The sequence below is a fragment of the Pocillopora damicornis genome, chromosome 10, assembly GCF_964200805.1.
Source record: "Pocillopora damicornis chromosome 10, jaPocDami1.2, whole genome shotgun sequence".
Lineage (NCBI taxonomy): Eukaryota > Metazoa > Cnidaria > Anthozoa > Scleractinia > Pocilloporidae > Pocillopora > Pocillopora damicornis.
Genome location: NC_142679.1, coordinates 5,854,794 through 5,881,074, shown reverse-complemented (window position 1 = coordinate 5,881,074; position 26,281 = coordinate 5,854,794). Strand labels below are relative to the sequence as shown.

Genomic DNA, 26,281 nt, shown 5'->3' with positions numbered 1-26,281 from the left:
TCCTTCAGAATAAAAATTCTGAGCGAAGAGGCTGGAAATCACAGCAACTAATGACAACTACTTTTTGATTCAACAATTTTTATTGCCTCTGAAGCCTAAGCCGTACTGCTTGTCTTGTAAGCGGCTGATAGTTACAAATTGAACATCTTTCTTCATACGTATATCTACATTTACCCAATATGCCCAATAAATATCATTTGACAGCATAAATAAAATATCCGGCTAAAATTTGTAAAACGATAATACGGTTCATATACTTTTACAAATTGGCTTCATTTGTGGCGTGTTAATGTTTATGGAATCGACTGAAGTTGTGAAAATTACTTCGAATCAGTCCAGCAGCTGCGATTCTGTGTCAAGAGAAAAAAGAAATCACATTTTAAGTTATACTTTCCAAAACATTTTAAAAATACAAACCTTGTTTATAAATTCTTACCCAAAAAAAAAATGAAAATACTTGAACTCGGTCAAATATGTAGAATTCTTGATTTTTCTTTTTTTCATTCTCTTTAAAAATGACTCAATATCCTTTCAAAGTATGAGCTGTTCTTTAGAATGTCAAATATGCAGTCATTTCTTATTTTATGCCGGAAAGTCCGTGCAGTCATTTCTTAAATTTTGTCCGCAAAGTCCACTTTCCCAGTGGTTCAGCATGCGTGATTTCATACTTCAACGAAATATTTATTAATCGGGTTAGTCGTGGGCTGCGTTTTTTCAACAGCGATTTAAATTATTTGTAATTATATTTCATCTCAATCTAGAAAGATTTTAACACCTACAAAAATAATCAGCAATCCCCCACAAATGATTCCTGGCACGTTTTGGATAGGTCCATATTAGCCCTTAATTATAGATTCAGAGAGTAACAAATTAGCCATTAAGTCAAGGATGAAATTTGACTGACTTACTTGATTGTTTCAAATTAATTCTACGTGAACCATTTTTTTGTTTCATCTTTCTATCACAACCTGGAAGTTGAGGGTCTTGGCTACACCACCGCCAACGTCTAAATCTTCCAGCTGATCTCTCTGCGCGCCTGAGAAACGGCCTCTGCAATATCACATCTGCCAAACTGCAGCACAAACCGTAAAAGCACTCGGTTATTTGAAATACTGGTGCCTATTAACCTCAGTTTTCAGACTGAACTCTTAAACATTCGGAATCTTTGAATCTCTGTTTGGTACAAGAAGTGTACGATAGACTTACACAACCGCAGTGAATTCTCACCTTCTTCTTGTAAGACCATCCTTAGAGTGTAACAGCCATGTATTTTCACGCTCTCCCGATGCAACTCCCAACATAGGCGGCCCAAGCTCACGTCTCGAGAAAAAGCCAACGATGAATTCATGAACGCGTCACGCGTTGTGTGACTCGGTGTTAAGTTACGGGAGGAACCGTTGAAAATTTGAACACGTTATAAGGCATAGTATGGGGAACGAAATATGGTCGATTTATAACGATAAATATTTCGAAATCTGAATATTTTACACGTAAAATCAATAAAAACTTACTCATGCCCTGTGTATCCGTCGAAGTTTCTAGCGATTTCTGCCGTTTTAAGCTTGCTTTACCATCACTGCTTAAAACAGCAGAAATCGCTAGGAACTACGACGGATACACAGGGCATGAGTAAGTTTTTATTGATTTTACGTGTAAAATATTCAGATTTCGAAATATTTATCGTTGTAAATCGACCATATGTCGTTTCCCATACTATGCCTTATAACGTGTTCAAATTTTCAACGGTTCCTCCCGTAACTTAACACCGAGTCACACAACGCGTGACGCGTTCATGAATTCATCGTTGGCTTTTTCTCGAGACGTGAGCTTGGGCCGCCTATGCTCCCAACAGCACGAAAAAAATGGCGACAAAGGTTACTAACATTATTACTCCTTTCATTTTGTGTCACTGTGACAACTTCGGTACAGCTCGTGTCAGGTCACACCGATTTCGACTGAAATAATGCAACGTCTGGCTCGGAGCAGCTTTTTATACCTTTTTGGTGTCTAGTGCTTTAGCACGAAGACACCTATGGAAGAGTGCAAAAAATTTCGAAAAATACTTCATATACCACAAATTACGAGGTCATACTAGTAAGGCCACATTAAAGTATACATTTTGTGATGGTCGACATGAAAGGGGAAAGAAAATGTTAACCAAGAAATGTGTAAACAAATCGATTTATAATCGCGGGGAGTCGGAAACGAAAAAACTACGACAAATCCCATTCAAGAAAAAAACAGAGCGAGGAATAGTCGAGACCAATGGAATTTGGAAACGCGAAGAAAACAACAAGTCGATGAAAAGGTAATGTTTTCTTTCGACGTTGTGCGCAATCAAACCCAGGCGTGGATGGTGAAGTAGGTAAGTGAAGCGGTCTTTTGTGGAGTCTTTATAATGAATTTCCTCAAAGTTTGTTTCTCATTATGCCACAGTTTTCGAAGCACGGTTCAATGTGAACGAGTGAAAGGCTTCAGAAAATAAAGAGAGATTGGTTAGCGTGCATTACAGTGACATTTGTAAATCTGAATTGAGGCAGTCAGATAGAAGAGCGGCTATGTGTGTTGAAAACATATTCTTTAAAACAAAGAAACTGCAAATGAAAATACTATCAGGAAATTCCCAAGTTGCTCTTAGAAAGTGCAAAGGGAATAGCAGAACTTTAAATGCAGCACAACTTAAACAAGAAGGAGCATTAGAGAAATTGATTCATCATGATGATGGATTTCAGTTTCTTAGAGCATTAAGAGGTTCCCCACCATAATTTGAAAAAGCAAAGAAAGACTTGTTTGCCATGATAAGACAATTAGGACCAGCCTTGTTATTTTGTAGTTTCTCTTCAGCAGAAACTCAGTGGATCCATTTGCTCAGAATACTTGGAGAGTTGGTTGACCACAAACAGTACACTGATACTCATCTGGAAAATATGAACTGGGATGAAAAATGTAGGTTAATTCAAAGTGACCCAGTATCATGTGCCAGACATTTTGATTATCAGATCAGTCAATTTCTCACTAACTTCCTCTTGAATAAGTGCCAACCTCTAGGAAGGATATCTGACTGGTTCTATAGAGTAGAATTTCAACAACGAGGTTCACCTCATATCCATATGCTTATATGGTTAGAAAGTGCACCAGTGTTTGGAATTGATGATGATGCAACTGTTACAACGTTCATTGATCAGATTGTAAGTTGTAAATGGCCAATTGATGACCCACAACTGCAGAAACTAGTGAACAGACAAATTCACAGGCATTCTCACACATGTCGAAAGAAGTCAAAGAGTGAATGTCGATTCAATTACCCGCAACCTCCTATGAGAGCAACTGAAATCATGTATCCTTTAGGTTCAGATATATCACAACACGAAATTAAAAAACATAAAGAAACTTTGAAAACTATTAAAAAGCAACTAAATGATTTAAAGGATGGTGAATCAATCACTTTTAAGGAGCTGCTTCTTAAACTAAGTATTACTGAAAATAACTATCGATTAGCTATCAGGACAGCTTTGAATTCTCCAACTATATTTTTAAAAAGAGAACCAAGTGAGTTAAGAATTAATAGTTACAACCCAACTTGCCTTAAAGCATGGAGAGCAAACATGGATATTCAATTTGTTTTTGACATCTATGCGTGTGCTATGTATATAGTATCATATATTTCTAAAGCACAAAAAGGAATGAGTAAACTTTTGTGACAAGCGTGTGCAGAAGTCAGGAAAGAAAATTCTAACATCAAGCAACAAGTCAGGGATATTGGAAACAAATTTTTAAATAGTGTTGAAATTAGTGCACAAGAAGCTGTCTACATTGTTCTCCAGCTCCCTATGAAGAAGTCATCACAACGAGTGGTATTCATAAATACTGCACCTCCCGATGAAAGAGTGCAGCTCCTCAAGCAACTTAATGAAATGAAAGAAATGGAAGACGATTGTGAAGAAGTGTATACAACTGGTCTGTTGCAAAGATATGTAAAACATCCTTCAGCCTTGAACACCTAACATTAGCAGATTGGGTAGCATGGTATGACTTGTCTCAAAAGCCTTATGTAAAGAAATCTTTTCAAAATGACACAGATAAACTTCCTTTAGAAACAGGCATTGATGAAAATGATGATACCCTTCCTGATGAAAGTAGGAGCAATAAGGAAACAAATAGAAAAAGATCATCAGCTAGAATTATTAGAAGTGTTTGGTTTAACAAAGAAAAAGACCCAGAGAAATACTACCTACTTCACATCATGAAGAAATGAGGAAACTGACTTAATATCCAATTGTTCTTCTTATAAGGCCCGATTTTTACTTATGAAAGATGCCATAAATGACCAAATGAAACAATATGCTGTTTACAGTGATGAAATTGATAAAATTCAGGAGCACATAAATGATAATATTCTGAGTGATGATCAGTTTGATTCAATAGCACCATTTACTCAAAATATAGAATACCAAGATGAGTATGAAGGTGTTCATGACCTACATCCTGACTTCAATGAGAACTATGACCTATCAGAAGATGTTGGAATTCCTTCTGTGACAACAAGTACTGAACCACTAATATTAAATGAGCTGCTAGACAATGATTATAGACAATTAGTACAAACACTAAATAAAAAGCAAAAAGAGTTTTTTTTTATCATGTCTAATGCATCTTATTAAAACATCAGACAAACCATTTTACTATTTTCTCTCTGGAGGAGCTGGAGTGGGTAATTCCCATCTTGTCAAAGCATTATATCAGGCAGCATTAAAATATTATAACTCCAGACATGGAGAAGATTTCCAAGAAGTCAAAATATTGTTGCTTGCCCCTACTGGAAAAGCTGCTTTTTCTATCAGAGGTAACACAATACATAGTACCTTGCAAATACCAGCATGCCAATCACTTAAGAATTACAAACCACTAGACTCTGGTAGACTTAAAACTTTGAGATGCAAACTTCATGCACTTAAACTAATATTTCTAGATGAGATATCTATGGTAGGAAATACCATGTTTAATGTACAAATAAACAATAGATTAAAAGATATTAAAGGCAGCAAAGAGGCATTTGGGGGTGTTAGTGTTATTGCACTGGGTGATTTATTCCAGCTAGAACCAGTTATGGATAGATATGTGTTTAAAGACATGAAGGACTCAGAGTATGGAGCTCTTGCTCCCAACCTCTGGAAAGAACTTTTTACCATGTTTGAATTACAAGAAATCATGAGGCAGAGAGAAAGTAAACAATTCGCTGAAATTCTTAACAGATTAAGAGATGACACTACAGATGACATTGCCAAACTTAAAGAGAGATGCATTTCAGAAAATTGTAGAGACTACCCAACTGATATTCCCCATTTTTTTATACAGAATTCTAAAGAAGATGAGTGGAACAATAGAGTCCATATGGCAGCTACTGGTGATAAATACACCATTAGAGCTTTAGACAGTGTTATAGGTGCGAACTCTCCAGAACTCAGAAGTAAGATATTAAACCAAATACCCCTAGATCCTAGAAAAACCAAGCAGTTAGCCTCAAACCTTCAACTTGCTGAGGGTGAGAGAACAGAGATAGCATTAAATGTAAGAACTGATGATGGTATCACAAAAGGGGCAAGTAATATTATCAAAAAGATTACATTATATGACAAAAGTAGACCATCTGGTATAATTTGGGTACAGTTTGACCATGTTGATGTTGGAGAAAAAACTAGATATGATAACAAGCAATTGTATTTGCAAGGAATTGAAGCTACATGGACTCCTATCAAACCTATCATTGCACAATTTGCAGTAGGAAGAAACAGAACAGCCCAAGTTGTAAGAAAGCAGTTTCCATTAAGACCTGCAGCAGCCAAAACCATACATAGATCACAGGGTGACACAGAAACTAGAATAGCTGTTAACTTTAACACCAAAAGAGCATTACCTCATGTGCATTGTGTAGGACTCAGCAGAGTAACAACAGTTGATGGACTTTACATAACTGACCTTTCTGAAAGTAAAATAGCTGTTAATCATGATGTTAAAGTTCACATGCAGCAGTTACGCACAGGTCACCATACAAAACTTTCTAATACTCCGATCTATGAATTAGACCCAAATACTTTTAAAATTTGCTTCCTTAATTCAAGATCTCTGCAATAAACATATTGAAGACATACGTAGTGACCTAAACTATTCAAATATGGATATCAATATATTCTCAGAAACAAGACTGTACCATTTAGATAGCAATGCCAGCTTAATGCCATAAGTGGGTATACTATATTTTGAAATGACAGTGAATCTGCAATACTCACTACAAGACCCTTTAGTGGAACAGCTGTATACACTAAAATCCCCTTTAAGCCTGGATATCCACTGGCCAAAAACACCAATGGAGTAGAAATAACCATTATCAAAGTTGTTGCCATTCCCCATGTTAATATCATAGGTGTGTACAGGTCACCGAAAGTGTCAGTCCAACAAATGTGTCTAGCATTGACCCAAATTCTCAATAGTTGCTGTTCTGATTTTAATGTTTTTCTTGGGGATTTCAATGTCAATTACTTAATTCAAAAAGAGAAAGTTCCCCTCAATAACTTGTTTATAAGAGAGAAAAATTACAGACAATTGGTATCATCCTATACTACTGATAATAGAACAACTATTGACCATATATATACCAATTTGCCTGAATCACAAGTGACTGTACACATTCTGGAAACATATTTCACTGATCATAAAGCAATATGTGCATTGATTAAAACTTGATGTTGTTAAAAATTGAATACACATGTAACTACATGTAAGATGTTTGAGAATGCCATAAAGTACCAATAGATGTAGGAAGATTAATTCAGAAATTCACTTGACATCCATCATCATAATTTATGCATGTATTGATAAGATGTTCCAATTTTTTTAGATCACAAGCCAGTGTTTTTGCATAAATTGAAGGATAGAAACTTGAAAACAGGCACACATGTGAAGTCAGTTAGTTAACTGTCAAGTAACTGATCTAAAAATACTAATTTTCCTCAATGAAATTCCTCAATAAGATAACCTAAAACTATAATGCAATTCTGAAGGTTGTTTTGCTTTTTGGCAACCTTCTTACACTTTTTTCCATCAAAGAATAGACATAGGGATAGAGGTAAGCTTGCAATTTTTTTCCAATTTTATTTGGTTTCCCCTTTCTCTCAATAGTAGCAAACAATTTCCTAGCCAGTTTATATAATAACAACTAAATATACTTATTTCTCTGTTTAAATCTAAGTACCTTCTCCTCATTTTAAGTCTTTGTGTCAATACCAGTAATTTCATGTATTATCCCATTTTTCCCTTACAGCCTGTTCCTGAAAAATGGAGGATGAACTTACTGGCCATCTTCATAACATTTCTCCTCTAAAGAAAGGTTCTAAAACCACATGGTTTGATATGCAAATTCTTTGTTCGCAATTCATGGTTCGTGCAGAGGTCCCTAATAAGTTGTTACACATTCTGTTCCTCCAAAAGTTACTTGTAGACGGGAGAAGACAATTAGAATGCACAGTAGAAACAAGGATTAATTAAATGCAGTAGGTAATCAAAATTACAAATTAGAATCAAGTAATCGGTATAGCCGCAAACGCTAATCACACGTATTTCAAACTTTACTAGAACAAACTTGACACATTGTTGAATACGGTAAAAGACGAATGTGCCCAACCCAAAGACGAAAACATGAAACCCAGAGCTAGATATGTAACGGTAATTTTCACAAACTAGACAACTAACCAAATAAATTACGCGCAACCAATATATATACGATATGCAAATAAATATAACAAGTACAAAACTGGAAACTGACAAAGGACACTAATGGAAGACGAGAAAATAAACACCTAACACGAAACTATGAAACACCAACACTAACAAAAAATGATAGTACAAATTCTTGCGCCTACAATCGGTGTGAAATCATGTTGAATTATACGGATGAAAAGGGGGAAGTTGCGATTGAAGGTTACGAGATTATAATTAAAGATTGTTGCTGAATTTGTGTGGTCCCAACTGAAAAAAAAAAGTACAGCAGTACATAAACTAAGAAAGTACCCTGGGAAATGCAACACATACCTAACTAACAATGAGACGATTATAAAGAGAACTGAGTGTGAGAAATAAACCAATGTAGTCAATACAGACCGAGAGGGAAATATCGTAAATGTAAAATAAAGAAAGACTTACTTTTGTCTAGCTCCTAACGATAGCAGATGAACATTGAAAGTAACAGCAGCAACTAATGGCGATGAAAGATGAGATACAATATCTGATACATGTGCTCAAAAGAAAGTGATTGAAATGGCAAACTTATTAATTAATAATCATTAACTAATGAGGGATTAATTGTTAAAAAGAAGCCAGAACAGAAGACAAGAGAAAAGTACACGAACTACGCGCTTCGAAACTAACACTCACGTGAATACAAACCCTATAATATTTTCTCTGGACCAAAAGCTATTGATAAAATTCAAGGAAAATAAGCAAGAAATATATCTTTATTCCAAAAAGTCTTAGATAGACCGTTCAAAAACGAAAAAACCAAGGAATTTCTTGAACTTACAAGACCTGGGCGATATATGCACCATCGTTGTTTACATAAGTTCATGGCCATAGCGTTGTGTTAAAGATTCTGGAAGTTGAATAATTTAAAGACAAAATCTTCGATTTAATAATACCTTAAAAACATATGAACACTTAAAAAAATAAAATTATCAGTCCAAAAAATAGTCAAATATCGCAGAGTCTCACTTGAAGTTAGGAAGTTCTGTTTTCATTTTCGGGCCTTTCCTTACGCTTTTGAGAATTGCATTTTTTGTTACCCCAAAACTAATTCCGTCGCTTTTACGCTTAAATTTAAATTATTCCAAGAATATGTAGTTTCCATTTAAGCTCCAAAACGTCTGCTATGATTGGGATAGATCGAAAGAGGTAACAACTGTATGCCACAAAAAAAAGAAGTACATGTAAGCAACTAGCTCGCACTAGACACATGTATGCCTTTGCATACCTATTTTTTTACAGGTGGATTCCGCATGCATGATGATGTAAGCATTTTCTGATCATACCGGTAAAGACCATATAAGTATTATTTTGACTTCCGTCTAATCAATTTTACTTGTCACAACAATTCTGAGTGGTACAATTCTACGGGAAAAGTGAGCATTAATTCCACTGTGTTTAAAATAACTTCGACCGCCCCTGTTCCCCCTCTGCAAAAGGTTAATTATTGCATAGAACTGCAATATTGTCCAAACATGGCTATAACTTCCGACAGCTGAAAGGAAAATATTGTTGAGGACAAATTAGCAAACGAAAATTTTTCTAACGAATCAGCCTCTCGAGGGCAGACGAAGAAGGAAATTGTGCTGCCAAGAGAGTCCAGAGTAAAAAAAACTGTTTTGCGTAAGAGGAAATAGAAAAAGAAAAAAACAAAGCAAATCTGCTTTCTTCAAAAAGTTGATTAGTGTGAGTATTGTGTTACTACAGCGTCGTTGATTGAAGGCAGGGGGGTTCTGTAATTTTATTGACAGTTATCCGTTGTATTTATTTTGAGTTTGTTGAGATAAAAATCATCTTATAGAATTCCAAAACCTCTCTGATAAGCTTAGTTATGTGTCTCACGTGAAATGAAGTCAAGGAGCTATAGATTACCGAAGAATTATCACAATGACACTCGCATCTTTTAAAAAGGAGTGGCGTTTAAAACCTAAATGGAATTTTTCTCGGGATCACAGCCAATACCTTCCGAGATTCTGCGGGTAACACCGAACACTACAATGACTGCTACAATGAAGTCAATGAAGTCAATGAAGGCTCGTCCCATACACACTGTTGAGAATTTGCAGACGGGCAGCTTTCCCAATATTTCGTGAAATAATTGATCATTGTACTTATCATCCATTGGACGAGTGCTTTTGGTTTTGCCGACAGCTATGAAGCGTTCGCTATTGTTAAAAGGTAGAGTTAATGTCTGTTCTCGTGGCTAGTGGCTCGCCCACCCGGTTTCCATATAGTATGAAGCGACTAGGAGTATTACTACTTTCCCCTGGCTGGGGTGCTAGTCCATCGCAAGGTTAGCCCCCAGCATTTTAACAGGCTTCCCTGACAATTCGCCAATTCTAGTCCTATGAGAGTGAAGTGTTTTGCCGAAGAACGCAACACAGTAATTCTCCTTACTGTCTGCCAAAATGATTCTCATTAACTAGCTTGGAGAATTTGGTATCGGATCAATTTGTAATCCCATAATTGATATTTTTCTTTATTCTCATCATTTGTCTGCATAATATTGTATAAATATATTAAGGAGAAATTCTGTCTTGGTCACTCACAAAAGTTAAAGGGTTAACTACCCTATAATCACTTCAAATTCTACGTATGATGTTCATATGCTACTACAGAAGTTATTTTCAAATTGTCAGATTGAGAATAAAATTTCTTTAAACCAATTGGGTTTTATAGGGTTCGCTTTACTGCACTCCGTGATTGGTTCAGAAAACTCGTGCGACCCTCATAACCACTGCAGCAAGAAACCAATCATGACTATCCGCGTTTTCCCGCGCCCGTGATCGTTTACTTATATGAGTTTTCATCGGCTCCTAGCGACACTTTCCTCTCCTCTGATGGGCTGTTTTTGTTTGCATTTTTGTTTTGTTGTCACGACACCATCGGAAAAAGCCGTCCCTTTGTTTGTAAGGCAATATTTAGCAATACTTGATTATGCGCGCAGTCAATGAATGCATGTTTTAGTACATGTTTATAATAAAGGATCGTAGTGTTCTATGTAAACTGCCAGAATTATGTGTATATCGTTCATCATTCTTTCTGCTATTATTTTTATTACTTTATACGTTTTAGCTCCTTTTTACGTCTGGGTAACTGAGTTGAGCAAATAAGTAATTTTTCGAGACTTGACGTTAAAGGCAATATGAAGGCGCCTCTTCATGTTTCTGCGAACGCAACTTGAGAAAAATGTTTTGATTGATTCACAGCGGCGAGTGTTGCTAAAACCATATACGATTGTATTGTTTTCATTTCAGTTCTCTTCCTTGTTGCCACGACTCTATCCGTTGCGTCTTTTTCTTTGTCAGAAAGCGGCACGTGTCCGTGACCTTAACATGATAAATAGTTGTGGTTTCCAGTTTTTGTCTGTATAAACACGAGTTCCAAAAAACACACTCAAGACATCCATGTATCAATCTTATACGGACTTATAACACAGACGTCCCTATGAAAAACTTGATAGTTGAGCAAAAATCCGACAGAGCATTTCCTGTCACATGTTTACTTCAATTTAATTGCAAAGGGCTTTTTCATCCTCTTTAAGACAGCAATTCGGCAGGATTTTCGAGTTTCGTCAACGTAAATGTTAACAGCTTAGGCAGGTAATAATGATTCAAATTGCGACAACGGAATTCCTACGGCAAAAAAATTAAAAGTGTCAAGCAAAACTAAGAAGATAAGACATTTTTTCTGTTCCTGCGAAGGTAAGCGGAAGTGATATTAGCAAAAATTAACTTTTGGGGGTGGAATGACGCGAATACGAGGGTCTCTATGAAGTGATAACTTTCACTGCTAGCGATTAAAATATTGGCAAGTTAATGACTAACAGTTAATTCTTTCCAATGTTTTAAAAAGGAAAAGGTTTACGGTTAACTTTTTTTATGACTAATGGTTAAAATTTTTCAATTATTGCGCTGAAATATTTTTCCGTTTTAAGGCAACGGTTGATTATTGAGACCTTCGAAAACGCCCACATTCTAGAAGTTTTATAGAATTTCTTTAAAATTCTTGAATTGAGTTGACGGTAGCAGAGTAAAATACCATTTTACGTCTGATGCCGTAAACAGGAAATAGATATAAGCAGCCGAAAAAATTGTAGTTGTTAATTCCCTTATAAAACGGAGGTGGGTTCTCGGAAGGGCAGAATGACGGAAATGTCGCGTTCGTTCGTAAATATGTCTGTTAATGACACAGCTACCTGGATCTCTGATCATTTCTAAGTTTAATTCAGAAACTTTAAGTTAGTTTGGCGTGAACCACCTTCCGGTGCTCGTTTTTGATTAAAATTATTTCAAAAATTTAGTAAACATTACACCCTGAAGATGGAGAAAATATATTTAATAATCTTCCACCAGCAGAGCCAAATTTGAACTGAAATGGATTTCTCAGAATTCCGACGCACTCACGAAATTTGCGGAGGAAGTTCTCCAGAGGTAAGCGGCTTAAATATTTCCAGCAACATTTTGGTTTTTGTTTTTTATTTGTTGTATCGCTACCTGGTTTCAGAAAACAATAATAAAGATGATAATAAAGCTCATTACGTATTACGTAAGAGAGCTCAAAAGAATGTTTTCCCAGTAGGACAGACCAAGGCAGCTCGTTTCTGGAAAATTCCGGTGGCTACCGATCATGGAGAGGTGTCTTTTGTTTGCTGTGTTTTTCCTTCAAAATCGAGATATCGACATTTGTAAAAAAATTCAAACGATGAAATATTTGGAACTGTGACGGAATGAATTGGTTTTAAAGCTAAGGGTCACTCCGCTCTTCTTAAGATTTAAATTTTAAAATTTGACCCCAGGCCCTTGGAGTTATCAGGAATTTCAAGAAAAAGGCCTTAGGCGGCTTTGTCAATGAGGAATAAACCATTTCTTCCTTCAGAATAAAAATTCTGAGCGAAGAGGCTGGAAATCACAGCAACTAATGACAACTACTTTTTGATTCAACAATTTTTATTGCCTCTGAAGCCTAAGCCGTACTGCTTGTCTTGTAAGCGGCTGATAGTTACAAATTGAACATCTTTCTTCATACGTATATCTACATTTACCCAATATGCCCAATAAATATCATTTGACAGCATAAATAAAATATCCGGCTAAAATTTGTAAAACGATAATACGGTTCATATACTTTTACAAATTGGCTTCATTTGTGGCGTGTTAATGTTTATGGAATCGACTGAAGTTGTGAAAATTACTTCGAATCAGTCCAGCAGCTGCGATTCTGTGTCAAGAGAAAAAAGAAATCACATTTTAAGTTATACTTTCCAAAACATTTTAAAAATACAAACCTTGTTTATAAATTCTTACCCAAAAAAAAAATGAAAATACTTGAACTCGGTCAAATATGTAGAATTCTTGATTTTTCTTTTTTTCATTCTCTTTAAAAATGACTCAATATCCTTTCAAAGTATGAGCTGTTCTTTAGAATGTCAAATATGCAGTCATTTCTTATTTTATGCCGGAAAGTCCGTGCAGTCATTTCTTAAATTTTGTCCGCAAAGTCCACTTTCCCAGTGGTTCAGCATGCGTGATTTCATACTTCAACGAAATATTTATTAATCGGGTTAGTCGTGGGCTGCGTTTTTTCAACAGCGATTTAAATTATTTGTAATTATATTTCATCTCAATCTAGAAAGATTTTAACACCTACAAAAATAATCAGCAATCCCCCACAAATGATTCCTGGCACGTTTTGGATAGGTCCATATTAGCCCTTAATTATAGATTCAGAGAGTAACAAATTAGCCATTAAGTCAAGGATGAAATTTGACTGACTTACTTGATTGTTTCAAATTAATTCCACGTGAACCATTTTTTTGTTTCATCTTTCTATCACAACCTGGAAGTTGAGGGTCTTGGCTACACCACCACCAACGTTTAAATCTTCCAGCTGATCTCTCTGCGCGCCTGAGAAACGGCCTCTGCAATATCACATCTGCCAAACTGCAGCACAAACCGTAAAACCACTCGGTTATTTGAAATACTGGTGCCTATTAACCTCAGTTTTCAGACTGAACTCTTAAATATTCGGAATCTTTGAATCTCTGTTTGGTACAAGAAGTGTACGAGAGACTTACACAACCGCAGTGAATTCTCACCTTCCTCTTGTAAGACCATCCTTAGAGTGTAACAGCCATGTATTTTCACGCTCTCCCGATGCAATTTCCAACAGCACGAAAAAAATGGCGACAAAGGTTACTAACATTATGACTCCTTTCATTTTGTGTCACTGTGACAACTTCGGTACAGCTCGTGTCAGGTCACACCGATTTCGACTGAAATAATGCAACGTCTGGCTCGGAGCAGCTTTTTATACCTTTTTTTACAGGTGGATTCCGCATGCATGATGATGTAAGCATTTTCTGATCATTACCGGTAAAGACCATATAAGTATTATTTTGACTTCCGTCCAATCAATTTTACTTGTCACAACAATTCTGAGTGGTACAGTTCTACGGGAAAAGTGAGCATTAATTCCAATGTGTTTAAAATAACTTCGACCGCCCCTGTTCCCTCTCTGCAAAAGGTCAATTATTGCATAGAACTGCAATATTGTCCAAACATGGCTATAACTTCCGACAGCTGAAAGGAAAATATTGTTGAGGACAAATTAGCAAACGAAAATTTTTCTAACGAATCAGCCTCTCGAGGGCAGACGAAGAAGGAAATTGTGCTGCCAAGAGAGTCCAGAGTAAAAAAAAACTGTTTTGCGTAAGAGGAAATAGAAAAAGAAAAAAACAAAGAAAATCTGCTTTCTTCAAAAAGTTGATTAGTGTGAGTATTGTGTTACTACAGTGTCGTTGATTGAAGGCAGGGGGTTCTAAGTTTGTCCAAAGCAGGTGGAATTTCATATAGGAATTAACTCATAAGACCTTTTTGTATAGAAGAAACCTTTAAGATAAATAGTCTACAGGCGTAGATGGACACAAACGCACTAAGAATAGACCAAGAAGTAACGATAATGGTTAAGAATGACTAAGGGTGTCAAGGACTGTAAATGACGAACTTTGCGGGTAGAATTAATTTTCACGGTTTGCCGGATGTCGTAAAGCTAGTCTGCGGTCAAGATAACGAACATCAAAAATAATACCACCAAGTACCAAGTTTTTTTCTGCTCACGTCATGGCTGGCTAATGATCGTTTTGCAGATGAATCATCTCCTGCAGTGAAAATGAAAGCCCTTTGGCAAAATCTATAAATACAGGATCGATACAAGATCCGCCGGCCGGGGTTATTAGTCTAGTCAACCATAACGGCTTAGTGGCAACACAGAGTTTATTCCATGACTCAATGATCAGCTTTTTTAATCGTTCAATCCACTATGACAATTTCTCTTTGTTCTCTTCTCATTTATCGAGCATATTGGGCAAGAATTAGCTTGACTTGTAATGCACGAACTTGTTCCGCAGTATGGAATTATTGAATTCTAATATCACCCAGCAGCGCTCTTTTACTAAATATACTGATTAAAGAAACCAATATCACTGACTAGACGATTTCAGCAAGTTACCTTGCACAGAAAAAAATGTTCAAAAAGAGTCGTTTCTTAATAATTAGTTATGGTCTAGGTTCGGTTTTACTTTGACAACAGGTGTAGGTGGGGCGTTGTGTAACAGGTCATTCACGCAGTCGTGTTTTAGTTTTTTTTTCTTTTGTTTCTAACCGCAGAGGAGTTCTATCTACATATAATTCCCGCCTATTACAGACGCGAGTTCGCACACTCAGTTGTTTGATATTAGCTCGGGGAAAGATATTAGATGCATCATTAATTCTTTTGGTAGACATCTGATGACAGAGTTGGTTTTGCAACTTTCTTTGAAGGAATAATGATCTTGAGCTTAATTAAGCGGAGGGCATAATTACGAAAGAAGGAGTTTTACTAACTTTTTCCATAAGCGGCCGCCGATGATATGATCGGTGACTAAGCCCGGAACTGAGGGGCGTACGGCGAAACCCAAACACGAAGACCCTGCTCGTAAGCTTAACCGACGACCGCAAAAGGTTTCTAGGCGGCGATAGATCGCGTAACCGGAAGTACTGCAACCACTAAATCCCTCTGTAGGAGTATATAGTTTACTCTGGTCAGTTAGGGCTCGATTGCGTCTAAACTAGCAAGAGCAATGACCAACTTTAGCACACTCCTTTAGCACACCAATGTTTTTATGTTTTTCGTATTAAAGATTTATCGAACTCTTTTTTTACCGTCAAATAAATTTGATGTTTCAAGAAGATGAAAAATCTTACTTGATTTCTCACGCTACGACCGATGTTTTCTCACTTTGATGTGGGGGCATGAGTGTTTGGGAGAGCAAATGACGGGGTAACCACTCCCCAGAAATCTCACTAGGCAATCGGTTCCGCATGTCCGTTCTCCTCTGATGTGTGAGGCTTGTCTCCGGTTTGCGTGGTGAAAGTGATCACACTCTGCCTTGAATGATGGCAGAGTGTCATGAAGGGTCGTCAAGGCCAGCCTAAGCGTTTTCTCCATCTGGGCCCAGTTGTATAAAGGACGGATAATGCTATCCAACGGACAGTTTGCTGTCCAGCGCATGAATGATGGCGAAACATATAGCGTTATCCACCAGAGAGATATTTATCCAGTGGATTGTGTCACCTGACCTTCGAACAACCGGTGATAATCGGATTGAAAGTGACGTACACGAAAAGTTGAGCCCTAGGTGAAAATGGGTTGACGTTCAGCGGATTAGTAAAAATCTAACATGGCGGACGAGCACATATGGTGAACTTGATAGTAATTATTCGTTTCTGTCCTTGTTTTGGTGTAGTTTTTCGTTTTATCACTAGTTATGGAACTATCCAGAGAACTGGACGAAATTGACCAAGAACTCAAGCAAATTGAGACACAAATCGAAACTTTGCTAGAGAGGCAACAATTTCTCCAGTCTCAAAAAGAGTTAATTCAATCGCAAATTTGCAGTCAGCTGGTCCCTCGCGAACCAAGTTGTTCACAGAAAAAAGAAAATAATATAGAATGGTCAGCAAAGAATTTCTCTTGGTCGGAAAATGTAGAAGCTGCTAGAAAAAACACTTTTAAGATCAAATCTTTCCGTCCTCTACAGTTGGAATGTATAAACGCAACAATGTCGGGCTCGGATTGTATTTTAATAATGCCCACCGGTGGAGGGAAAAGCTTATGCTTTCAGTTGCCGGCTGTGATTTCGAAGGGGATCACTCTGGTTGTTTCACCGCTGATTTCTTTGATGGAGGATCAGCTCATGGCTCTAAAGGAACTGAAAATTGATAGTACGTTCTTGAACTCTACTTGCTCCAAAGAGGAGGTCAATGCAGTACAACATGCTATGGTAGACAAGAAATCCGGTTTGAAATTATTGTATGTAACACCAGAAAAGATTGCCAAAAGCAAGAGGTTTATGGCTAAACTAGAGAAAACATATGAAGGTGCACAAATTCACATATCAAAGTTAATGAATTGCAATGTTAATAAAGTCTGAGCTGGAATATGCAGTTCTAAAGAAACTCCTTATTTTCTTTAAGGTGGCAGACTATCACGAATTGTGATCGATGAAGTACATTGCACAAGTCAGTGGGGCCATGATTTCCGTCCTGATTATAAAATCCTAGGGATTCTGAAGCGTCAGTTCCCTGGGGTTCCAATTCTGGGTCTCACAGCAACAGCAACATCAAAAGTTGTTGATGATGTTAAGAAGATTCTTGGCCTTCAGCAAAACTGTGTATTCTTCAAAGCCTCCTTCAATAGACCCAACTTATTCTATGAGGTTAAAATCATCTTATTACTTTCTAATTTAAGCTGAGTTATTAATTTTAGACATTTTATTCAATTTTATTAAAATGACTGCATCATGTATTGTGTTAGTAAACAGAGTTGGTATTGACTATGGAAAAACCAGAAAACAACTGAGTATGCTATTTGCAACAGAGTGTTGTATTACTGAATCAAAAAAATCAGAATAGCTAATCAGATTAATCCTTTAACACCCATGAGTGACCTAGACAGAATTTCTCTTTATAATAATTATCAACACAATATCAAGCAGACAAGTAATGAGAAAAAAGAAAAATCTTCATTAGGAGATTATTGGTTGATCCAATACCAAATTCTCCAAACAAACATCACAAGAACTATATGGCAGACAGTAAGGAGAATTACTAATGAGATCTTGGGAGTTAAAGGATTGAAGGAAAATATAAGGTGCTCCTGATGCGAGTTCACAGTAAAATCAAGCAAGCTGCCACAAGATCAGCTGCAATTGGTTTTAGTTTTAAATCTGATTGGCTGAGACTGAGACTGAGTGTTCTGAACCAATCACAGCAAAGAGAAATTGAAATTTGCTCAATGAAGCTGGAGTCAGGAACTTTTTGATTGAACTCATTTTGAAACCAACTCAATTGGAGGTTGATAATCCTGAAAAAAAGTTGTGGAAAATCTTTAGATTTTGAAGAGCAAAGAAGTACCAATCCTATCTAAGTATTTACTTCATAAGCAGACAATAGTACCTGAATTTAAAACTGAAAAGATATCACTAGTTTCCAATTTGAACAAATCCCTAAGCTTTTTATGCTGTGCACACATCCCATCTCTTGTGAAGGCTACCTGAGGAAATGCGATATGCTATCTTTGTTTGCAGAGTATTTATGAGGGGTTTTTTCCAGTATTATGTCATTTATTTATGTTTTACTTCACTTATCCTTTGTATTGTATCCCTTTAGAAGTTTTGTGATCAGAAAATTGGTAAACATTAAACAGATTCAATACTCTTTTAAAGGTGCTGCAAAAACCCTCAAAGCATGATGAGTGTATGGAGGAAATTAAGAAACTACTGACAAAGAAATTTCCAGGGCAATCAGGTATTTGTTTTGGTCTTGATAACTCAAGTTTAAATCTGGGGTTTATAATAAATTTTAGCCTAAACAGCTGCTGATGATGTAATTAGGTGGGGCTGTACCTGAAAAAGGAGGCAAAACCCAGACACAGGCCTGCTCACAGCCTTAACAGACAGCAGTGAGAGGTGTTATAGGTGGCAGAGGATCACCTGTAACAGGCTTTTATTGAAACCAATGAAATTATAGTTGGAGTAAACTGGAATTTGGCACAGGTAGTTTTAACCCTTTAACTCCTGTGAGTGACCAAGACAGAATTTCTCCTTACTATATCTATACAATATCATGCAGATAAGTGATGAGAATTTAAGAAAAATATTAATTTTGGAATTACTTGTTAATCAGATATCAAATTCTCCAAACTAATAGAATGAGAATCATTTGGCAGACAGTAAGGAGAATTACTGATGAGATATTGGGATTTAAAGGGTTAAGGGAACTAACAATGAAAGGTAGCATGAGCTGTGGAGGTGATGTAATGGGAAGGGAAAAGAGTGAAGAAAATCATGCACTTTTCATCTATTTTCCCTAGTACCCTGCCTTTAGACAGCACCATACTTTATGAGGTTTTTCATGACAGTCAGGGGCAAGACTGCTATTTTGAAATTGTTTCAAGTATTTGGCAAAAGTCTTTAAGCAGCTGGTATTAGAGATGCATTGAGGCAGAACATAATTTGCTTCTTCATCCTCAGTCATGCTTCTATGTGTATTGTAGTATAACTTTTCTGGTGCTTCACTATGATCTTTAACCCTTTGACTGCTAAGAGTAACCAGCATCTAATTTCTCCCTACATTCCCTCAAACACGAAGGTCATGAGAATAAATGAAATGATCACCAACTAAAAAAACTCTTGATCTTTTTAAGGGAATCAAAAGAGAAAAAGTACAGAGTGTACTTAAGTTAACCCTTTAACTCCCAGATCAAATTTTTAATTCTCCTTACTGTCAACCATACAGTTCTTATAATGTTAATACAGAGAATTCAGTATTGGATCAACCAATTATCCCCAAATTGATAATTTTCTTTATTCTTGTCACTTATCTGGTTGATATTGTATTGATATTGTAAGGAGAAATTATGTCTTGGTCACTTATGGGAGTTAAAGGGTTAATCTAATGGGACACAACTAATTTGCTTTGAATTAGCTTGTTTGCTTGGAGTGTTGCACCTTCATTGCACAGTTATCAATTCAATCATTTTGTTTTTTGAGGGTTTATTTCATAAGCAAATATTTCAGTTGTGAACCACCTTACCGCAGTGATCTATTTGTTGCAGTGTAATGTATAAGGAAAAAAAGATCAAGATCTGTCACATCTGACATTCTTTTTTAATTTGTCCTACATAGGTATTGTGTATTGTTTCTCCCGAAAGGACTCTGTAACCATAGCCTCCAGTTTGAAGTCGCATGGTATAAAGGCTGCATGTTACCATGGTGATCTTGACAGCCAGTCTCGTAGTCAAGTGCACAGGGCATGGACAAGCAATGCAATACAAGTAGGTATTACTATTATCAAATTATCAATTTGATTCTAACAAATTTTAATGTTTGGATTGTCAACCATTCTAATTTCATGTTACCTTTTAACTCCTAAGATCAGATTCCTAATTCTCCTCTTTGCTGCTATAAATTTTCTTGTAAACTGGAATCAAGATGAACCCTCTCCAGTTTATAAGTCTGTTGTCATGTATTCTCATACTTGCAAGCATGATACTGTATTGGCAAAATGAATTTAATGAGAAGTTGCTTGTTAATCACTCCTGGAAGTCAAGGTGAAACAACACAATGATCCTTAGATTTGTACAGTGATTACCATAAAGGCTTAAAGTTTTTTGGAAGCCAAATGGCTCCTAATTGCTGAAACTTTATCACTGTTTCTGTAGCATGAATTGACTACAAGTACATTTTCTCCTCCTGGATGGTATGAGTGTCTTTTGCAGGTTATCCCCGTGGAGTGATTTTCTCTCCGCCAACTAAACTAAAAGTAGTCCCTCCTTTTTGGCAATATCCGTCGCAGGATTTAAAAAAATCAGAGAGATGAATATTAATCCATTAACTCCAAAGACCCAATTGCCAGTTCTCACTTCTAGCTGCTATGCATTTCCTTGTGAATTAGTTTGGAGAATTTGCTGTTGGGTCAAGACAACAACTTTAACCTGATAAGTTTGAGAATTCTCATGAACATTTTGTTGTATAATGTATGGATATGATGAGGAGAAGTTACACGTTAATCACTTTTGGGAGTTAAAGGGTTAATGATCAAAGGGTTAATGGGGAACTCTAGGCTGACATCATTTTTTCCTTTTCACTGATTTTTTTTTCCCTTGTACAGTGAACTTGGCCAAAAAATGATGACTGCTTGTAGTCTATTCTCTTATAGCTTGTAGGTACTCATTCATTCTCCTGGGTGGAGAGGTAATGAGAGAGTAAGGCGTCGGCCTGCTCAAGAAAACAGCAAAATGGCCTGGCCAGGCTTTGAAAGCAGACCTCTCTATCAAAAGTCTCACATGTCATCTGCCATATTGAGGAGGAACAATGACTTTTTTCTATTATCTTGAGAAAAAGAAGAATTACATTAAGTGATGTTGTTGTTTGTTGTTTTATTTGCTTAGGTTGTAGTAGCTACAGTAGCCTTTGGAATGGGAATTGATAAGCCTGATGTCCGCTTTGTTATACATCACTCCCTTAGCAAATCCATGGAGAACTTTTATCAGGAGAGCGGACGGGCAGGGCGGGATGACAGAGAGTCTCACTGTATTTTGTTCTATCGTCCCTTTGACATGTTTCAACAAAGCACAATGGTCTTCACAGAGCAAACAGGCAAGTTTGTGACTCATTATAAATCAGTTTATTTAGATCATGGGTGATCACTTTGGTTGTTGGGAACTTGTCGTTACTTGCAATTAAGGATTTTAAATCAAGGAGAGGAGCAAGGAGAGAGAAACAGAAAAGGGAGAAGGATGTGCCAAAATTTTTAAGGTTTGAAGATGGTTAAGATCGCAAAAAGGAAAGAATGACTTACAAGTGACGAACGCAGAAAATGTACAGCTCTTCTTTGTGCTCATGTCGGAATTTTGCTGATTCTCCTGATTTCAATCGTTCAAACTACGATTTTCTTTTCCTTACCATGATTTTCGAAAGCTTTATTCAAAGCCAAATGCCTTCGATAACTTAGTACATTTATTCAATGACCAAGTACTGTAAAAAAAGTCTGCGCCAACTGGAATTAACTTTAGCAATCTTTTCTAAATCTGTCCGGTTGGTTTAAAATAATTAAAAGGAAAACAACACACGACACTACGTTATTTCCTTTACATAGGTTTGGAGAATCTCTATGGAATGTTGGCCTACTGTCAAGAACAAAAAGTTTGCAGGCGCTCTCTTATTGGACGTCATTTCGGCGAGTCCTGGAACCCAGTTGATTGTCACGAAATGTGCGACAACTGCAAGAAGACTGGGGACCAAACAGACGGTAAAAGAACTTGATTACGTCAAGATACGTTTCGTTGACTCATTTTAACGTCAGCCAACTAGAACAAAGGAAAATATCAAAAGGAGCCAATGAGAACTCAGAGTAAAACCAAAAAGCTACGTAAAAGGCGAGAAAACGCGACTGGCCAAGTCTGTATCGGCTTCGATTTTAAATATGATTGGTAGAATTTAAATCTGATAAACAGACTAAGTGTGTGGTTTTTCTAGACCAATAACAAAGCGAAGTAATGCAAAAGGAAAGCAATCCCGGATTAATTTTGAGACTCAATTGGAAATTGCTCCATGAGAGGAGAGTTTTCGTGGATTTTCGTAGACAAAAACAGGAGCGCGGTTGACTAAGAGCGTTTTACGTCTTGAAAACGTTGCTTTTAAGATATTCATAGTTGTTGACATCTGTGACGACGAACAGTTTTACCTCAGTGTCAGTTTCCTGTAGTTTGTTGTAAACAGCTGCAGCGTTACTGCTGCTCGTCATTGTTCCACAGACTTTTTTTGCGCGATGAAACACAGCGTCTGAAAAAACTCTCTTTTTCTGTCCAGGTTCATCTTCAATTGAAGCCCGCGACATCACAAACCACTGTCAAGATATCCTCAAAATTCTCCAGCAAGCAGTCTCTCTTTCGGAACGAGTCACACCTGTGAAACTCGTAGACGCTTGGAACGGGAAAGGACAGGCAAGTCTGCGCGTGCGTGAAATCAAGGCCCCAGATCTTTCGCGGGAAGACTGTGAACGAGTGATAATTCATTTGCTGCTGGAGGGCGTGCTGCGGGAAGACTTTCATTTCACTCCATATTCAACTATTAGCTACGTGCTACCTGGGTCCAAGGCGAGAGTCGTACAATCAGGAACCAAACGGATATTCATGAACTTCAGGACCAATTCCCCTCAGAAAAAGGTTAGTGGTTATCTTGTTAAAACAGATGGAAAAATACGACAATTTTTAGCTTGTATTGAAAATTTTCCCTTTCCCAAAACCAGCGTGACTGTTCTTGAAGGAGGAGACTTGGTAAGGGTAAAGTGGTCTCCTTAGCAGTCGCTCTTTGAGATGTCACGCAACGTTTCGCTAAAAGACTACGAGCAGTCCATCGCGCGAGTGAAACAAACATCAATAAAAAAATGATTTAACGCGATGGACTTGACCAAAAGGCAGGGACTACACGTAGTCTATTTCGCTGATAGGTACCCTAAAAAACGGCTCCGAAGCTTAAGGAGACTGAGAAAGATTCTGTTAAGGAAAAATGTTTGGTGAAATTAACTCACTAGACAGAAAGATTTGGCGAGGAATTTTTAAAGCGATTAGTGTATCTAATCGCAAGGACGGTCCCACCGGACGAATGAACAGTGTTCTAATGTAACAGACATTTTCAAACTTTATATAAATCGTCCAGTGCGTCACTTCTGCAACACGATTATGATGGTAAGAAGCGCGCAATCTTGTTACTCTTGGAACACTTAGCCTGAATCCGGGTTGGAAACAATGACAAATGAATACAGCAACAAGTGTACAATTTACTTTCTCTTTCTTCCTGGAACTCACAGATTAAAAAGAAGACGCGCAAACGTGCTCTGAATTCCTCAAATCTGGATGGAAGAAATGGAACAGTTAGTAAGAAAAACGCTACTGATCCTAACGTTAAGAGCTTCACAAAGACAACCCACAACTCTTCGGACATCGCAGATTACTGCAATGGTGATGACTTTGTTAGTAGTATTAAACGCGCAAAGCTTTCCACACGAGCTAGCCTGGTTGAGTCGGATGACGATGATGAAATAATTTGTCTGGATTAAAATCTTGACAGTTCATCCCAGTATTCCACCTTCCTCAAGTGTTCTGTCGCCATGGGAGCAGGTATTATTAGTTGAAATTGAATGACTCTTTGCTGTCAAAGTTAAACTTAATCCCTCGGTTCCACAGGACTTATTTTATCGGGTCAATTCACTGGTACGTCCTCTCGCTCAAAATTGAATCCATCAGAGATCACATCAACTTTGCAGGGCTCTCAATGAGTTCATTGCCAAGTAACAAGTGAAATGGTTAGGGAGCGTTACGAGGGGACGGCATACCAAGAGTCTACATCGTTGACACTCTTCCAAGCAGAGCCCCGCACGAAGTATAGCAACTGAACACCACTTATCTTGAAGACGACTTTGATTCCAAGATTAAATGTGCTGTTAAAGAGACTCGTTGTTTATTTTAGAATCTCGCAATAATTGCACGATTTGCAACGTTGTAAAAGAGACGACTTGTAAAGGTACTCCGGCCATTAATTTTTTCGCTTTAATTAGATAATGACAGCTATTCTATAAACAGCTGGGAGATAAATTACTAAGGAATAAAAAAATTACTTTATGGAGTAAAGAAACAAAATCCTTAACGAGTTAAAATCTCTTGATTCAAAATTAAACAGTTCTAACAGTTTTCATATCGTAACAGGTCCATACCCATGTAGGATCCTGATCTTATCTCTTCTCGAAGTACAAATCTCTGAGGCCCCGGTCCCTCCAGGTGCAAGCTATAAGAGGGCTCATTTTATAAGGTAGTCCGTGATTGGTCGTACAGCTACAGCCGTTCTCTTCTACAAGCTTTCCACATAATGCACATCTAATTGAAACTCTTTGTCTGAGTAAGTTACTGCGGTCCGCACTTTTCAATATGAAAGGAAAAAATTGTCAAACAAACTTTAATTCTCCAATGTAAGTTTTGTAGTAACCAGTCCTGATTTATCGCTGGGAGGGGGGGGGGAGGTGGGTTTTGGTTGTGGCTAATCTCCCCTCCGTTCTCCTTGAAACCATGAGATCCCCCCTAAAATAATTCTCCAACCTCCCCCGCCCCTTCCCCCTTGCAGAAAATACTGACTGGTCCCTACGATTGAATATTACCTGGTTATTACTGGCTGCTCTTTTCGAGGGATTACAAAACGCTCCACTCTTAGAACTGTACCAATTCCATCCATGTAATATTCTCGATGACTCTGAGTAAGCTTGATCGAAAATAGAACAAACAAACAAACTATCAGACACGATTATGGCTCCTGTATTGAGTTGGAGAATTTATTTACAGGTAACTTCAGGAACCTGGCCTTAGAGTAAAATCACTTTACTTGAAAGGATCAGCGTATCGTTCATATTAGAGACGCCGACTTAATTTTGCTAATGCCATATTTCATGTATTTTTTTTTCGCTAAATTTTACGAGTAGTCTTCCTGCTTCGATTTTAAAGTTCCAAATTAAAAAAGGTGTGATCTTATCGGCTCAGTCAACCTATATTTGAACTAGGCTCGACCTTTCAAGGGGCCTTATGTGCCTTACTGTACTGGAAGAACTTTGCACTGTAACCGTATTTGTACTGTAAACCGCGGTTTATTGATGTTGTCCTATGTGCCTCATGACAAAAAGCATTGATAATCCATCACACTTTGAGGCACATTGGTGTAAGTATCGTGCACTCAGTTTGGCGCGCATAAAGCGTTAACGCGCGATGAAGCGCTCCTCTTCTATTGTGTTTGCTGCGCTCAAGTTATCCGAAGTAAATACCTGGTCAAATTCCTTGACTTCTCGTCCTCTTTCATGTTCATTAAACAGAGAGTATTTCTTGGCATTGCGCCATCGTTCTCTCGTTCTCGTTCGAGCAGCGAGGACCAAGTTGGGCGTGTTGGAGTAAACAGTTGGAAATTCAGGTCTGCCATCACCGTATGTTCCTGGTTGTGTCGCCTTACTACTGTTCAGCTTAGCTGTCCTTCTGTCCTGGAAACACTTCGCTGTGGTGTTACCGAATGTGTCGCCGTAATGCCAGAACTTGGCTTGGGGACAATAGCCTGCATAGCTAAATGAAAACAAGGGTGCATTTTGTTATTGTTGAAATTTAAGCCTAACTGTTCTTAGTTCATCTCGTCAAATAAATTTCTGATTACATTTCTTACCCTGGCACATGTCTTGGGTTTTGGAAAGTGGCCCGGTTTGTTGTGTTAAATGGGAAAAGCATTATAAGATCTAAGGTTGAGTGAACGAGGAAGTTTATAGTATTGCTATTACGTCACAAACACTTCATGACGCAACAAAGTAATGAAACCTCTCCCACACCTTTCCATTTCGTGGTGAAATTGAGCGTATTTAAAATA

General features: G+C 37.4%; 5 protein-coding genes across 7 annotated transcripts; 2 read left to right on the top strand and 3 right to left on the bottom strand.

The window, feature by feature from the left end:
• Positions 1-61: 61 nt before the first annotated feature.
• Positions 62-4,097, bottom strand: LOC149038646 (uncharacterized). Of its 2 annotated transcripts, XM_089184931.1 has the most exons (4): positions 1,852-4,097; positions 1,228-1,300; positions 909-1,072; positions 62-350 (listed from the first exon to the last, which is right to left on the bottom strand). In XM_089184931.1, the coding sequence occupies exons 1-4, from the start codon at positions 1,898-1,900 to the stop codon at positions 331-333; spliced, it is 306 nt and encodes a 101-aa protein (XP_089041057.1). In that variant the 5' UTR covers positions 1,901-4,097; the 3' UTR covers positions 62-330. The 2 variants fall into 2 exon arrangements, with proteins under 2 accessions (XP_089041057.1, XP_089041058.1); XM_089184932.1 differs by lacking the exon at positions 1,852-4,097 and having other exon boundaries at positions 1,228-1,568.
• Positions 4,097-6,810, top strand: LOC149038645 (uncharacterized). Its single transcript, XM_089184930.1, has one exon. It carries the CDS (start codon positions 4,648-4,650, stop codon positions 6,130-6,132), a length of 1,485 nt encoding a protein of 494 aa, XP_089041056.1. The 5' UTR covers positions 4,097-4,647; the 3' UTR covers positions 6,133-6,810.
• A 5,912-nt stretch (positions 6,811-12,722) lies between these two features.
• On the bottom strand, positions 12,723-14,134 carry LOC113674690 (uncharacterized). Its single transcript, XM_027191176.2, has 3 exons — positions 13,889-14,134; positions 13,570-13,733; positions 12,723-13,011 (listed from the first exon to the last, which is right to left on the bottom strand). Exons 1-3 carry the CDS (start codon positions 14,008-14,010, stop codon positions 12,992-12,994), a joined length of 306 nt encoding a protein of 101 aa, XP_027046977.2. The 5' UTR covers positions 14,011-14,134; the 3' UTR covers positions 12,723-12,991.
• A 2,094-nt stretch (positions 14,135-16,228) lies between these two features.
• On the top strand, positions 16,229-24,531 carry LOC113674692 (ATP-dependent DNA helicase Q1). 2 transcript variants are annotated; one of them, XM_027191178.2, is made up of 9 exons: positions 16,229-17,210; positions 17,307-17,548; positions 18,557-18,638; positions 20,018-20,166; positions 21,283-21,490; positions 21,990-22,142; positions 22,703-23,058; positions 23,703-23,765; positions 24,079-24,531. In XM_027191178.2, the coding sequence occupies exons 1-9, from the start codon at positions 16,598-16,600 to the stop codon at positions 24,127-24,129; spliced, it is 1,917 nt and encodes a 638-aa protein (XP_027046979.2). In that variant the 5' UTR covers positions 16,229-16,597; the 3' UTR covers positions 24,130-24,531. The 2 variants fall into 2 exon arrangements, with proteins under 2 accessions (XP_027046979.2, XP_027046978.2); XM_027191177.2 differs by having other exon boundaries at positions 16,319-17,210; positions 23,703-24,531.
• Positions 24,485-26,280, bottom strand: LOC113674696 (ciliary microtubule inner protein 2C). Its single transcript, XM_027191183.2, has 4 exons — positions 26,084-26,280; positions 25,698-25,986; positions 25,044-25,144; positions 24,485-24,807 (listed from the first exon to the last, which is right to left on the bottom strand). Exons 1-4 carry the CDS (start codon positions 26,143-26,145, stop codon positions 24,624-24,626), a joined length of 636 nt encoding a protein of 211 aa, XP_027046984.2. The 5' UTR covers positions 26,146-26,280; the 3' UTR covers positions 24,485-24,623.
• Between the last annotated feature and the right edge of the window lies 1 nt (position 26,281).